At 32.7% G+C, this 15842-nt stretch overlaps 1 protein-coding gene across 3 annotated transcripts in view; it reads left to right on the forward strand.

The window, feature by feature from the left end:
- LOC140447888 (cytochrome P450 6j1-like) overlaps positions 1-15842 on the forward strand; it is a 54367-nt gene that overhangs the window by 31860 nt on the left and 6665 nt on the right. For all 3 annotated transcript variants that reach the window (XM_072540806.1, XM_072540804.1, XM_072540805.1), the window contains exons 3-4: positions 5194-5406; positions 10530-10778. In XM_072540806.1, the coding sequence (XP_072396907.1) occupies positions 5194-5406; positions 10530-10778 (462 nt within the window). The remainder of the gene's footprint in view (positions 1-5193; positions 5407-10529; positions 10779-15842) is intronic.

Raw genomic sequence — 15842 nt, forward strand, 5'->3', positions numbered from 1 at the left:
TGCTACTGCTTCAAGGTTGGTCTTTGAAGATATTTGTCTAGATTGCAATGAGTTCTTAACATAAATAGAAACCTCCCACTGACTTTTTTAAAATCACGTCTGTTTTTATGATAACCTGTAAATGCCTTTAATTTTGCTAATTTTTGGTCAGTAAAATTCGTTTCTTGGAGACATATTATTGAAGGTAAGTGTTTAGTAATTAATAATTTAAACATTTTTAGTTGTGTATAATAACCGTTTTGTTCCACTAAAGAATTGACATTTTTGTTGTATATGTTAATTTTTATTCTTGTACTTAATCACTATCTAATTCAGAGGAGGAATTTGTATCCAGCAATTTGGATATTTTGCGCTTAATCTTTGTGCAACGTGTTTTCAATATTTTTTCATTGAACAGAGGGTTCAATGGAGGTGTTGTCTAATAATTTTAGTAACCCCTTAATATCTTTTTTAAAAGTTTGAGCAATACTCAATGGGTCGGGTGAACCATACGCGTCTTCAAAAGAGTGTATCGTTTCTTGGTAATTAAGAACACTTTCGTTTGTGTCGTCTTCAAAGAATACTTTTGTTGGCCGCATCAATTTCTGTATATCAATAGGATCGATTGTTGGAATAGTTCTCTTCTTTTTTGAACACGTATCGTTAGCAGGCCGTATAAAACATTTAGGAGTTTCAGGTGGTGTAACTGTTTCGGAGAAAGCTCTTTTGCTGTGTGTTTGAAGTGTAGGTTCTGTGCTAATTGGTGAAGTGATCAATGATTCATTAGTTTCTGATCCTGTTTCATTAACGCTTATACCTTTATTTGTAAGCGGGTTATCGTTTTTTGACCTTGGTTTATTTACATCTACATCTTTATTTTTGTATTGTTTAGATTAAGTGTCTTGAATCAAATAATTTGGTTCTGAATGGATTTGTGCTGACTGTTGTGTTACGTCGGTTATAATGTCTGCTGTAGTTACTGTGATATTTATTATTGAACTGGAGTAATAATTTCTTTAAAGACAGTTTGAAGCGATATGGTCAATCTTTTTACAAATATAACAGGAGTGTTGGTCTATAGACATACAAATTCTATAGTTTGTATTGTCATGACAAATTAACAAAGATTCAGGAAGTATTGGGTAGACTAAAAGTGAAATATATACCTGTAAACGGAAACTTAGTACGTGGTAAAATTTGGGATGAGATGTGCCAATTCTAAGGAATGATAAGGGAGACATAAGTTTAAAACCTAGTTTCTGTAGTGTTGATTCTAGAATAATATGTGGAATTGTTGGGCATACATTGGATAATATAAGTCGTTCATAAGGAGTAATTATTCTTCTTTCTTGTATTATTTGATTGTTTACTATGATTTTTCCTTAATGAACATTAATAAATTTGTCAACTAATTCTTCCTTAGATAATTAAATAAAAATCCTGTGGTAAGCTATACGTGAACAGACCAGTATATCTTTTGAAGAAATAACTGATCCTAGTGTTACAAGGTAATCTTCTAATTTTACATTTTCTAATGAACTAAATACAATAACTTGCTTTCTGGATGGAAAACTAAAAGAACTAGTTACTGATAAATATGATTGTTTAAGTGTTGGTGGTGAAATACAGCTCATTTCCTGAGCTAATTCGGAATTAATATCATCCATTTAAATGAACTTTGAAACTAGTCATTAGATCTGAATGCGGTCCTGTATCAAAACTATAACTAGGCAATTAAGCCAGTGCAAAAACAAAAAAGATAAGAAATTCTTTTTTGTATTTGAAATACTCGTTGGTTCTTCTTATGTTGTCAAATAGATATTTGTCAATATATATCAGAGTCTCTGATGTTACTCCTACTCAGGAACTTCACCAACTCACTCTTGTAATTTTTCAACTTGTATATTTAACTTAAAATTCACTTAACTTAATAGCCGATATTTTCCTACTATACTAGTTAAGTTCCAGGTCAAGATCAAATTATATTATTGTTTCGTACAATTTTGTAAAATTTGCATCATATTGATACTTGCCACATAATATTTTTCCCCCATAACTCCCATAGAATAAGCAATTTCATTCCTAAAGTAAAGACACTGTGTTAAGAAAATGAAATCTTCGAAATCTATTACATATTAAAACATCAGTGCAAAAACAAGGCGCTCCATATTTTTACGATTTTTTGTAAATTTTCGTCGATTTTTTAAACAATGTACGTTAATTTAAAGGCGCTATCTATTGATTGGTGGAAAAATGAGGAGCTACGGAAACTCGTAAGGGAAATATAATGAATACTTATATGTCTCCTAATTGAATTCAGCACAAAAGGGAGACAGCTCCGGAGGTGTCTCGTTTTTGCAAGGAATAAATAATTTATATTTTACTAGCGCATGGGTTGCGCTGGTAAAAAATACATGCCGCGAACTTCTGTAGTAATTTCAGAAAGAATTTTTAAAAGTGCGTGTCAAACCAAAGAAAACAAAAATTTGGTATACCTATCTACTTATCGATTAATTGAGTACACAACGAAAGGCGTGGGATTCAGTATTTCGCTCAGTTCTTTCCTTATAGACTTGTTTATTTTCCAGAAACATGGTGTTTTGTTAACTTTACTTCATTCGTCATTATGTCTCCACTCTGGACCATTACCTGTTAAGAGCCCAAAATACTTCCACGTAAAGGAACTTACGGAAAGGAACTTACTTAAGAAAATTCCGCCATGGTCAACATAGCAAATGAGGTTTTGAAATAAAAAAAAAATAACCAATAAAAAAAAAAGGATTGGATAACCGATATAATATTATTGGATGACCTTATTCAACAAAGAAAATAGTGGAAAAATAAAGACGAGACTATATGTCATAAAAAAATATATCGACAAATAAGATACGAAGGTAAGCGAGCAAAAGAAGCCTGGATGGAACAAAGATGTCGTGAAATGTAGGAACTCCTTACTTCATTAGAAACTCTAAAGGTAAAATTCTCGATTTAAACGAAAGGAAGAATGAACTAATTACATAAAGGAGCTCTTTCTGGATACGACCCCACCACTTAACACCGCAAAGTATACGAATACTGATCCTAATATTTTAAAAGCGGAAGTAGAGAAAGCCATCAAACAAAGTAAAATTGGGAAATCTCCAGGCGCTGACCAAATTCCATTAGACTGAGTCAAATTTCTGGATGATGACAATGTCTCAGAACTAACAAACATTTATAAGTACATATATATATATATATATATATATATATATATATATATATATATATATATATATGAAACTGGAATAATGTCACATATGGTTGGAGTCTACATTTATCCCACGCCCAAAAGAACCTAATACATCATCATGTAAAGATTTTGGACTAGTCTTATGAGTCAATCTCTCAAACTGCTTCTCAAGGTAATTCTTAATAGAATTAAGCAGAAATGTAAAAAAAAAACAATAAGAAACAAACAACTCGGTTTCAGAGAAGGATTAAGAGCAAGGGAAGCTTTGTTCTTAATGATAATATTACTTCAAAGATCATGGGAAGTACAGAAACTAATTTACGTCTGCTTTATGGATTTTTAAATAACTTTTTGTAGGGTTCAACATGATAGGCAGTTTGAGTATCTAAAAATGATTGGACTAGATGACAGAGACCTGAGACATCATTTATATTGGAATCAAGAAGCCTATATTCTGGTAGACGGCAAAGAGACAGACAAAATTTCCATTCAAAGAGGAGTCAGATAATGTTGTGTGATATCTCCAACATTGTTTAATGTTTACTCGGAAATAATATTTAACGAAGCCTTGGAAGGACAATGTGGAGTTCGAATTGGGGGAGAAACTATTAACAACATTAAATATGCAGATGATGCAGCAATCGTGGCTGAAAGTATCGAAGATATGGCTCAAATAACGGACTTGGCATAAAAACATTAAAGGCAAAGTTAATAATTGTGGTTAGTAAACAAGACGTTGGCTCTATTCAACCAATTTTTAACAATGAGCCGATTACAAAAGTTAACCATTTTAAATTCCTAGGAAGTTGGGTAAACCAGACACTAAATCCGAATAAAGAAATTAAAATTCGTATAGAATTTGCTATAGGAACATTTATGAAACTTAGATCTATACTGTGCAATTCTTAGCTGAACTTACAACTAAGAATCAAGTTCCTAAAATGTTATATGTACCCTGTATTACTATATAGATGTGAAACCTAGATAATAAAGGTTAATATGATGAACAAATTAGAATCCTTAGAGATGTTGTCCTATCGTAGAATGCTCAAAATATCATGGGTTCAACGTATCTAAAACACAGAAGTCTTAAACATATTAGATCAAGGCGAAAGTGACTTGACCAAGATGATTAAAAAGAAAAAACTTGAATATCTGGGGCACCTAATGAGGGGGAGCAGATACTGGATATAACAGTTATTACTCAAGGTACCCACGCCTAATTTGGGCATTGTACTCAAAGAAGTAGAGGGGAACTTGCAACAAAATATGTGCTTTCTGATTGTCTGTGGTTTTACGACAAGCTGAAATAGCAAGGAGAAACAAAAAATAACTTATCATGAAGAATACGATTTACAAACGATTAATTTTTTATGTTTATTTGTTACTTTTAACATTTTTTTAATTAATCTCATTTCAATTTCTGTTTGATATTTTTTTTTAGTTCTCTAGTGCAAAAAGGGGACAGCTCAGTTTTATTTTTGATATTACTTGGCATAAAAACATTACAATAAAATTTTCAAAAAAGCCTGTTTTGTGAATATATTATATATAATATACTAGAGTTTACCCATACCTATCAATAAATCATATTAATTAATTGAATTCGTAGTAAAACAGTTTTTTGCTTCTCCTGAAAAAAAAAAATAAAATGTAGCTGCACCCGTGTCTTCAATTACGTTATTCTAACAATTTAGAAACTATTTGCCATTTTTTGGGGAATAAGCAACAATTTTACTTTCAAGTAATTTTATTTGAGGTTTCTATTTCCACTTAATTAATGTTTGGATTTTAAAAACGATTTCCCAAGTGGAAATCCAAACGTCAAATAAACTTATTTTAAAATAAAATTGTAGCTTATTCCCAACAAAAATCGTAAACTGTACCAAAAATAGTACCAAAATATAAATGTTTATGAATGTAGCGAAAAATCTAATAATAACTATACATAATAATATAATTGATAAATTTATTTATTATAGAAACGGACACGTCCATCGCAGGTGCAATATTATTTCTAATAGCTGGTAAAGATACCCTAAATACACTATTTTCTTTTACTCTATATGAACTAGCCGTAAGTGAATATATACAAAATAGATTAAGGAAGGAAGTCCAAGAGAATATAAAAAAGTACGGAGGTATCACCTATGAGGGAATGCAAGATAACAAATATCTAGATATGTGTATTAAAGGTAAGTTTTGATTTTAATTATTGACAATGGGAATACTTTATTATTAGTGGCAGCTAGCGAGTCTTGGAAGAGAAAATCGTGTCTAAGCTAACCTGACTTAACTAAACCTAAACTAATTTTTCGTAAGCTATCCTAACGAATTCGTACCTCACTTACACATTTTTTTCTTTGCGTTTTTAACTTACCCCACTACAACGCCACATCCAGTTCCAATTATCATAACCATCATACAGCCTTCTGCATCCAAAGTTGGACATAGGCTTGGCATAATTTGTTCCAGTTCTGTCGGTTTTGAGCATTTTACATCGTCCGTCTATCGTATAGGTGGTCTACGTCTACCTCTTCTGTCAGCTCTTGGTCTTCAAACTGTAATTTTTTGGGTCCAGTGCCCGTCATTCATTTTGTCACATGGCCTCCCAGTTCCACTTCAGCCATGCTATACCCTCTATAGCATCTGTGACCCTATCATTCTTCTTCTCGACTCTCATTCCACAGAACCAGGCGAGGTTCAACGTGCCGTGTTTCTGATACACCCTATCTCCCATTAAGGGCGTAAGGTTACAGCACGTACCCACCTGAGAGATTTAAAGAGTGGTAGAAGAGTGCTAATGACATACGGAGCAGAAACTCTCACGCTCACAAAAACAACAGCACTAAAAATGTGAGTGGCACAAAGGGGCATGGAAAGATCAACTCTCGGCGTGACAGAAAAAGACAAACTAAGGAATCAAGACTTAAGGAAAAAACAAGTGTCAGTGATGTCGTCGAACGTATAGCCAAGCTGAAATGATGATAACAGTGCTCCTCAGCGGCGACCTGTCAAATGTGCCAGGTCAAGCCTCGATCTGTGTTCACCTTTCCGCCCCGGGGCAGATAACTGATGGTGTGCGGACCGCAAGACTGGTACTACGGGGAGGGTGGAGCCCCGTGTTACTTTATGTAATCACGCCACCCTCAAATGGTGTCGGACTCGTAGGGGTAGCGGTTCCGCTAACGGTATTATGCCGAAAGGCCAGGTAGACCAGGGTCTAGCCAATGTCTTTACATTGAAGCGTACACCAATTTCTTCATTTTTCTGAGAGTCAGTCCAAGTAGAGAACGTTCCATTCGTCCTTGGGCTACTCTGAGTTTGGTGGCTATAACCTGGGTTAAACAAAGTGTTTTGGCGCCGTAAGTCATGACTGGAACCACACATTGGTCGAACATCTTCTTTTTTAAATAATTTGGCATGTTGTTCTTAAAGATGTCTGATAAAACTTCATTGCGGCCCGTGCTTAACTGATTCTTCTTTGCAGTTTAGCAATTTGATTGTCCCTAGCAATTTGGATTTCATGACCTAAGTACTTATATAAGTCGGTAAGATCATACTCCGACGTTATATTTATAATAAGGCAAGTCCAAGACATATCACTAGAATACAACAAACTGGCATATCCATGTTTCGTGGACCTTAAAAAGGCATTTGACCGGGTCAAATTAAAGGACATTATCCACTTACTGTACGCAAGAGAGATACCTTTAGTAATAATTAAAATAGTCAAAAATATCTACCAAAACAACACAATAAAAGTAAAAGTAGAAGAAGAACTAACCGACCCTATTAAAGCTGGCAATAGGATAAGACAGGGAGATTCTCTGAGTCCGAAATAATAAAAAAATTAAGAACTAAAAAAGGATACCAAATGGGAGAAAAACAACTTAAAATAATCTGCTATGCAGACGACACAATACTACTTTCTCAAAGTGAAGACGATATACAACGTATGCTGCATCAATTTAATATAACGACCAGAAAATTTAATTTCCCCAAAACAGACAAAATGCACGGTTACAACAGCAAATTTAATAAGATGTAAATTGGAGCTGGAAGGTCAAATAATAGAACAAGTGATGGAGTTTAAATATACAGGCATCAGATTATCTATCTACGGAAAGCTCGAAACTGAAGTGGAAGATCAAGTAAATAGCGCCAACAGAGTCGCAGGCTGTCTGAATGAAACAATATGGAGAATTAAAAATGTCGGAAAAGAAATGAAAGGCAGAATTTACAAAACAGTCATCAGACCAATAATGACATACGCGGCAGAAACAGGACCTGACACATAGAGGACAAAAAGGGTGTTAGAAACAGCAGATAAAAACTGATGGTAAGACACTATGGGACAGAGCTAGAAGTGCAGATATATGACATAGATGCAAGGTGGAGAACATCAAGAACTGGTTAAGAAATAGAAGAGTAGAATGGAACGATGATATAAGCCGAATGACAAATAGAGTAGTAGAGATGGAAAGGACGGTTTCCCAATAGGAGACAGTTCAGTAGTAAGACCACGAACACCATTGGAGGCACATTGAAAAACAGACAGAGTCATGTCTACACAAGTATTTATATTTGTCAACTAATCTTATTTCGTTGTAGTCGACTTCTGGATTCTCGCTTGGCACCAGATTTGTCATTAATTGTGTCTTTCCAAAATTTATGTTCAAACCAACTTCGTTACAGGTGGAATCTAACTCAGTCATCCTAGTTTTAATCTCTTATATGTCATCTGGTATCAGAACAATGTCATCTGAAAATCGTAGGTGTAAGAGCATTTCGCCGTCGAAATTGATACCTTTGTCTTCCCACTTCAGTTATTTGAAAGTATGTTCCAGAACTGCCGTAAAAAGTTTGTGAGATAGAAAGATTCTTTTTTATGTCTCCTTGTCTGATTCTTCTATTGATATTTATACAGTTTGTATTTGTGTGTAGTCTTACGGTCATGGTTGCATTATTGTATATATCAACGCTATGATTACGCTGTTAATTTCTATCGTATCGAATGCTTTGCGAAAATCTACGAAAGCTAGGGCCAATGGTCGGTTTTATTCGATGGATTTTTCTATAATCGTTGGTGCCAAAGTTCCTTCTAAAACATTTTCACACAAAAAATGTAAGTATTTCGGAAATTATTCACTTTAGACACTAAAACCTTATACAAACTCTTCATATTTATAAATAATATATTTAAAAAGTTATACACTTATACTATAAATACTATACAGTTTGTTGTATTTAAAAACAATTTAACTTTAGTTCATTACGTTGTTATGACTGACCCTGTATATTCTAAAATTATTTTTATATTTAATAAGTTATATTTTACATTATAGTTATACAGTGTGTCAATTTTAAAATTTACAATGGGCTATACCTCACGAACAAAAGCTGATATTCAAAAAATGCTTGAAACCGTTTCTAGGATAGTAAGGGGGAACGAAAATGATATGAAAGAGAATTCACCCCCATCAACCCCCTAGGCCCCACCCACCACAACCAAAAAAGTTTAAATTACACACCGCTACTTGTGATACATTATTGAAAAGACTATAAAAAATTCTATTAAATGGTATAAATAATAATTATATAGCGTAAAGCAATTATTGTAAAACTTTGGCTTAAATGGAAAATATAATGGGGTTTTTGTTTGAACTACAAATTTGTTAAAAATGTCAATTAAGTAAATGTTCAAACTTGGATTCCGTTGTTTTGTAGACAATAATACAGCTTATTTTCAAATGCTGCACGAACTTTGGCAAATATTGTTCTAGTAATAGCGCGACATGCTTGCGTTATTCTTTCTCGCAATTCCCCAAGTGGCACAGGTTGAGTTTTATAAATAACTGACTTAAGGTAACTTCATAGAAAAATGTAGATGGCGGTAAGTCTGGTGACCTCGGTAGTCACTCAATAGGACTTCTCCTTACAATCCATTTTGTAAGGAAGTGTTTTATCTTGTTAGAAGTGCAGCAAATCTTCATCTAGAGCTAGGTTGCCTTGATCGTCCCTTTTGTTTCTCTAACTCATTCATAATTAAAGGTTCGATGATGTTTTCCAGCATATCGAGAAAAATGTCGCCACTTAAATTACCTGGTATGAATAAGGGACCAATTATAGCATCGCCTAATATTCCTATGCGGGTTAGCATCACACTAGTACCGACAGTTTTGTTTATTTACATTACCATTCAGCATAAAAGTACATTTATCAGTGAAACAAATACTTTTTAACATTCTTGGTTCAACGCGAATTCTTTCAGTCATGAGTTCACAAAATTCAATACAGTAGGCTGTATTGCAAAATTTCCAAGGACCTCAAATTGGGATGCTTCATTCAGTAAACTTTGTCCTTTGTTTTACTTTGTACTGATCCAGTCTCTCGTAAGTCTTTAACTAAATCGCGGACGTACACGTGACTTACATTTCTGTCCGGATGCCTTTTACGAAATATTTGAGCTGTTAGTAAATAAAACTAGTTCTGGGAGGTAAATATGAAAATGATCTTCATGCGTTCAGGTATACTGTAAACCATCGTGACAACTACACCTGAATGACAGTACGGATCGTACAAGTGATAAAAACTAATGACATTTAAAATTCCCAAATAAACCAAAAATGATTTAATCTGACAGAACCCAAAAAACAGATGTTTTTAACGTGTTTTGCAAAAACGACAAACTAAGTTGTTATTTTACGAAAAAAAATACCGACAGGCACTTATCATTAAAAATAATAGTCAGGAAGATAGCATTACAAATACATAAGTCATAGTAAGCCGGCTGTATAATTATTAACACCCTGTATAATTATTAAACAATAATTAAACAGGGTCATCAACAGAATCAACAAAAATATCATCAAATTTTCCATTTAAGCCAAAGTTTTACAATTATTGCTTCATCCTGTATAATTAATATTTATACCACTGGATACAACTTTTTATAGTCTTTTCAATGATGTATCACAAGTCGTGGCTTGCAATTTAAACTATATTTGGGGGTGCCTAGGGGGTTGCTGGGGGTGAGTTCTTTTTCATTTAGTTTCCCCCCACTATCCTAGAAACAGAAAAGCATTTTTCGATATCAGATTTTGTTCGTGAGATATAGTCCGTTGTAAGTTTTAAAATTGACACACTGTATACAGAAAAAAGTTGCTACTTCCTCTACTGTTTGATAATTTGTCTAGTGCTATTTTGACAGGTCGGACCGTCTTTAGTCTGTCAACTTATGTGATTATTCCATTTCTTTTTTCAATTTAGCATATTGTAACGTAACAAATAATATAGGTACTATACTATTTTTCAGAATCGATGAGAAAATATCCTCCCATACCTTTTCTGGACAGAGTACCTATCTCTGATTACCAATTTGAAGGTAGTGATTTAAAACTAGAATGTGATAAAATGACAGTATTAATACCATCTTTTGCGATTAATAGAGATGAAAAATATTTTCCTAATCCTGAGTTGTATGATCCAGAAAGATTTGCGGAAGAGAAAGTATCAGAAGGTCTAGTTTATATTCCTTTTGGAGAAGGACCCAGAGCTTGTATAGGTATTTTTTTGTATTTTATTATGTAGTTACATATACATATATATATATATATATATATATATATATATATATATATATATATATATATATATATATATATATATATATATATATATATATATATATATATATATATATATATATATAAGGGCATTGTGGGAGACAAGCAGAGACATTCGATTTTTGGTCATTTCGAATGGCCATTTAATTCAATAAAGCGATAGCAGCTTTCGCTAAAAGATTTAATCTTTTACACATTTCGCATAGCACAGAGGATACAGAAAACGATATTATCATATCGTTTTCGTTCACGACCGCCAAAGCAGGTGGCGCCTTTGTAAGCTAACTACTGTTGTAGTGAAGTTTTGGGAGACATTCGTTGGACTTTCCGAGTTTGAATTTGTATCAGCCCAAGTGTCTGATGAGGCTGGGATAGGCCGAAATGATCATAACACTTTCATGATACCGATTCGAGGATGGGAAGTTTAACGAATTTATCCTCCTAGGCCATATATTTGGCCATTTAATTCAATAAAGCGATAGCAGTTTCGCTAAAAGATTTAATCTTTTACATATATATATATATATATATATATATATATATATATATATATATATATATACATATATATATATATATATATATATATATATATATATATATATATATATATATATATATATATATATATATTCTCATAATGGCAAAAGTAGTTTAACAGTCATCATAACGACGGAATTAAATAAATTGAAAAAGAACGAACACTTGTGGACATTTTAGTTAATTTTAAGTTACCAGTGACAGTAACAAACATTCAGTTAATAAATTATGTAAATAAAAAGAAAAAGACAGTCAAGATTTGATTTCACGTACAAATTGTCTATGTATCTGTTTATACTTATTTCGCCCTAATAGGGCTCATCAGAACAGATATTCATAGACTTTCTTAACGTGAAAAATAAATCTTTTCTGTCTTTAAGAAGCAACACTAAAATGGCTTCGATATGGACGCAATAGCGACATCTGATAATAAATCCGTAAAATAGTTTCGAAACACAATTCAGATTTCTGCCTTAATCTGATCCTTCTAAAAATTGCAAGACAAAACAGACGTTGATAAAGATGTTAATAGAGACATGGGGAATCTAAAATTTGCATTCCACGACATGTCTCCTCAACTAAGCAGACTTCCTTAGCGAATTGGTTTCTTGTACTCATACAGAGTAGATCTGAATAAAAAGAAAAAGACAGTGAACATTTTATTTCACGTACAAAGTGTCTATGTATCTGTTTATACATATTTCGCCCTAATAGGGCTCATTAGAACAGCTATTCATAGGCTTTCTCGATGTGAAAAATAAAATATTTTCTGTCTTTAAGAAGCAACATTAACATCTTTATCAACGTCTGTTTTGCCTTGCAATTTTTAGAAGGCTCAGATTAAGGCAGAAATCTGAATTGTGTTTCGAAACTATTTTACGGATTTATGTAAATAAACTTAGTGATAAAGCTACGAACTTAGACAGTGATAAAGAAGACAAATTTCATGACACGAGTGAAAATTTATCTTGTGATTGTGGAAGACTTGGGAAAGATTATGACGCTATTAAAAAAGAACTTGAAATCGTAAGTAGACTTTCTTATCAACTTGAAAAAAAAAACTCAAGAACAAGAAGATTAAATATTATTGTTAAAACTACAAAATACTAATTCAATTTTGCAACATGTACCGCCATCTACCAGTAAAATATAAGATTCTATTAAAACATCAACCACTAATACAAATTCTAGAAAAAATAAATATAAAATAAACGAGCAAAAAATTGTGTCGGCAAGTGAACCTGAACAAAAACCTACTGAACAAAATATTGGTTTAAATACAAAACCGGTAGGAGATTCCGAAAAGAATTCCTCGACACAAAATAAAATAAATAAATACAAAAAACGGATTTTCGGTAGCAAAGTTTTTTCTAATTTTAATACACTCCCTCGACGGGGCATCTGTACGTGTCACGTGTCGGTGCCGATATGAATTCAAATGATTTGAAGGATTTTTTAAAAGAAACGGCGCTTGAAATATGTTTTGATTGTAAGGAATGGAGTAGAACTGATAAGCAATCATCTTATAAAGTGTCCTTCCCTTTATAAAGTCTAGACAATATATACAACCCATTTATATGGCCCAGTGGATCTGTCGTAAGAAGATTCAAATGCATTAAAAATTTTCGGAAATGAACGCAGTCAGCAGACAATTTATAACTTTAACTACAGCTACAGATGTGCCTGCAGCAGAAACACGGGAAGAAATCTTCTTTGTAATCAAACATATCGGGACTTTACAAAACTGTAGTGGCAATGCAGCAGTCCGCACAAATAGAAACAATTTAGATCGAGACTTAGGAAGTTTAGAATTTCCTGAAAAACTAATTCATATTTTGAATAGCGAAATCCTGGTGAGTATGTTCCATGTTAATGTTCAATGTTTAGCAAATAAAGTTCAAATGAGAGATTTATTTTTGTTGAAATTTACCTTCGATGTTGTTTGCCTTTCAGAGCACTGGCAGAGTGAAGCAGATCTCCGATACATAAACATCGATGGGTATTTACTTGCTATCAGTTTCTATAGGAAAAGTAAAAAGAACGGTGGTACTGTAATATATGTTAAAAATACTTTCCGAAGCTATTAGTTGTGATAAATTTAATATAGAGCAAACATCTGAATTATATGGAATTGTTCTACAAAATATTAACACGGTTGTATTGGCAGTGTATAGATCGAGTAATAGTAACGATTTTAAATCTTTTTTTACAAATTTCGAAAATTTATTAGGTTCCATTATGAGACCAAATTTAAAAGTAATAGTTTTGGGAGATTTTATTATCAATTTTATTGCGAAACCCGCAAATACTAATGAGCTGACTTATATAATCTCATCATTTGGAATAACACAAACAATCCATGACTAAATTAGAATACTTATACATCTGCCACTTATATAGACAATATTATGACAAATGTTGAAGAAGATCATTTTCGGGCAAATGCTCTTGAACCTTGTTTCTCTGATCATCGCGGCCAGTATCAGTATTCGCTCTGTGCGTGACTGACGCGACACCTACCGCCTTCATCTGACAGTTTTGGAGTCTACCAATTTTTAGGTTAAACATATGACATTAATGACATATGTTTGACATTGTTAAATACAGGCGAAATTGACAATTATTAATAATTAACTTTTTAACTATATTTTTTCAGTTTATGTACAAAATAAATGTAGTATTAAAAACTGGGTTTCTCAAAATTCATCATAATATATCATTTTAAGGGTTCCGGCACATTTATCAGCCACCCAATTCCGTGAAAAATTTTTGTAAATCTTGAAAATATACATTATTTTAAGCTATTTACAAAAAAAAAATTTGCGGAATTTCCATTTATTTAAATAAAAAATGACTTTGAAAATTGAAAATTTCACACTTTTTGGGCGGCCATATTGAGAGTTGACTGCGACGTTTCCAAATCTATAAAAATGTATAGTATCACAAATATTCTCTATAAGTTAAATTTTATGATATATTTTTTGAAGGGAATACTTCTTTTTACGTAATATACGTGCATAAACACTTATTACTCTGCTCATCGACTTATATAAATACTATTTTAGAATATAATGATAATCTAAATGCAGCAATTGAACATAAATACTAGATAATAATGAAAAATAAAAATGATCAATAAATTCTGTATTATATTTAACAAATTTTAGAAATTACTAAAATTATTAAACAAAATTTTTAAAGAAAAAAATTAGTTTCTTATATTTTAAAGAACTGAAATTCTTCTTATTCCTCTTTATAAGCAATTCTGCATGTTCATTGGCGGTTTAATACCTCTATGGAAGGCTGTCATTCCACTTATCTCTTGCTATTTTGATGACACTGGTCTCCTCCATTCTGCTTATGTTGTTATTCCATGTTTTTTTTCAATTTTGTGTTCATTTATTTATACACTGTACGTTACGTTTTCTTCTAATTTCAACACTTATCTTTTGATCTCCGAGCGTAGTTCCTGTAATTTTTCTTATTACTAAAGAACTTAAATGTGCGGTGTTATTATAAAAAAATTAACAATTAAGTAATATATTAACGATTCATTTTTAAATGAGGAACACTTTACGTTTTTATACTAGCTTCAGTGGTAAATATACAACAATTGGAACTATATGCAATAGACTAATAGTTTACCTGTGCAAGGTCGATATGGAAAATCGTGGAAAATGTTAAAAAATATATATTGAACGTCTTGTTATGTTTAGCAGACCGATGGTGATCTACAAACGTCGGTAGATCATCTCATAGCCCCAAAAAGGAACTCAATCTATCCTAAACTAAACGAAACTAATTAAGATAAAATATATTAATCGGTGTGTATTATTAAGATAAAAATATACGAGTTCCCTTCCTGGGGTGTGAGATGACCTACCGACGTCCTACGGACGTCGGTAGGTCATCTCACACCCCAGGAAGGGAACTCAACCTATCCTCACCTAAATAAATATAATTAAGATAAAATATATTAATCGGTGTATATTATTAAGATAAAAATATACGAGTTCCCTTCCTGGGGTGTGAGATGACCTACCGACGTCCTACGGACGTCGGTAGGTCATCTCACACCCCAGGAAGGGAACTCAACCTATCCTCACCTAAATAAATATAATTAAGATAAAATATATTAATCGGTGTATATTATTAAGATAAAAATATACGAGTTCCCTTCCTGGGGTGTGAGATGACCTACCGACGTCCTACGGACGTCGGTAGGTCATCTCACACCCCAGGAAGGGAACTCAACCTATCCTCACCTAAATAAATATAATTAAGATAAAATATATTAATCGGTGTATATTATTAAGATAAAAATATACGAGTTCCCTTCCTGGGGTGTGAGATGACCTACCGACGTCCTACGGACGTCGGTAGGTCATCTCACACCCCAGGAAGGGAACTCAACCTATCCTCACCTAAATAAATATAATTAAGATAAAATATATTAATCGGTG

The sequence above is a fragment of the Diabrotica undecimpunctata genome, chromosome 8 (genome assembly GCF_040954645.1).
Source record: "Diabrotica undecimpunctata isolate CICGRU chromosome 8, icDiaUnde3, whole genome shotgun sequence".
NCBI lineage: Eukaryota > Metazoa > Arthropoda > Insecta > Coleoptera > Chrysomelidae > Diabrotica > Diabrotica undecimpunctata.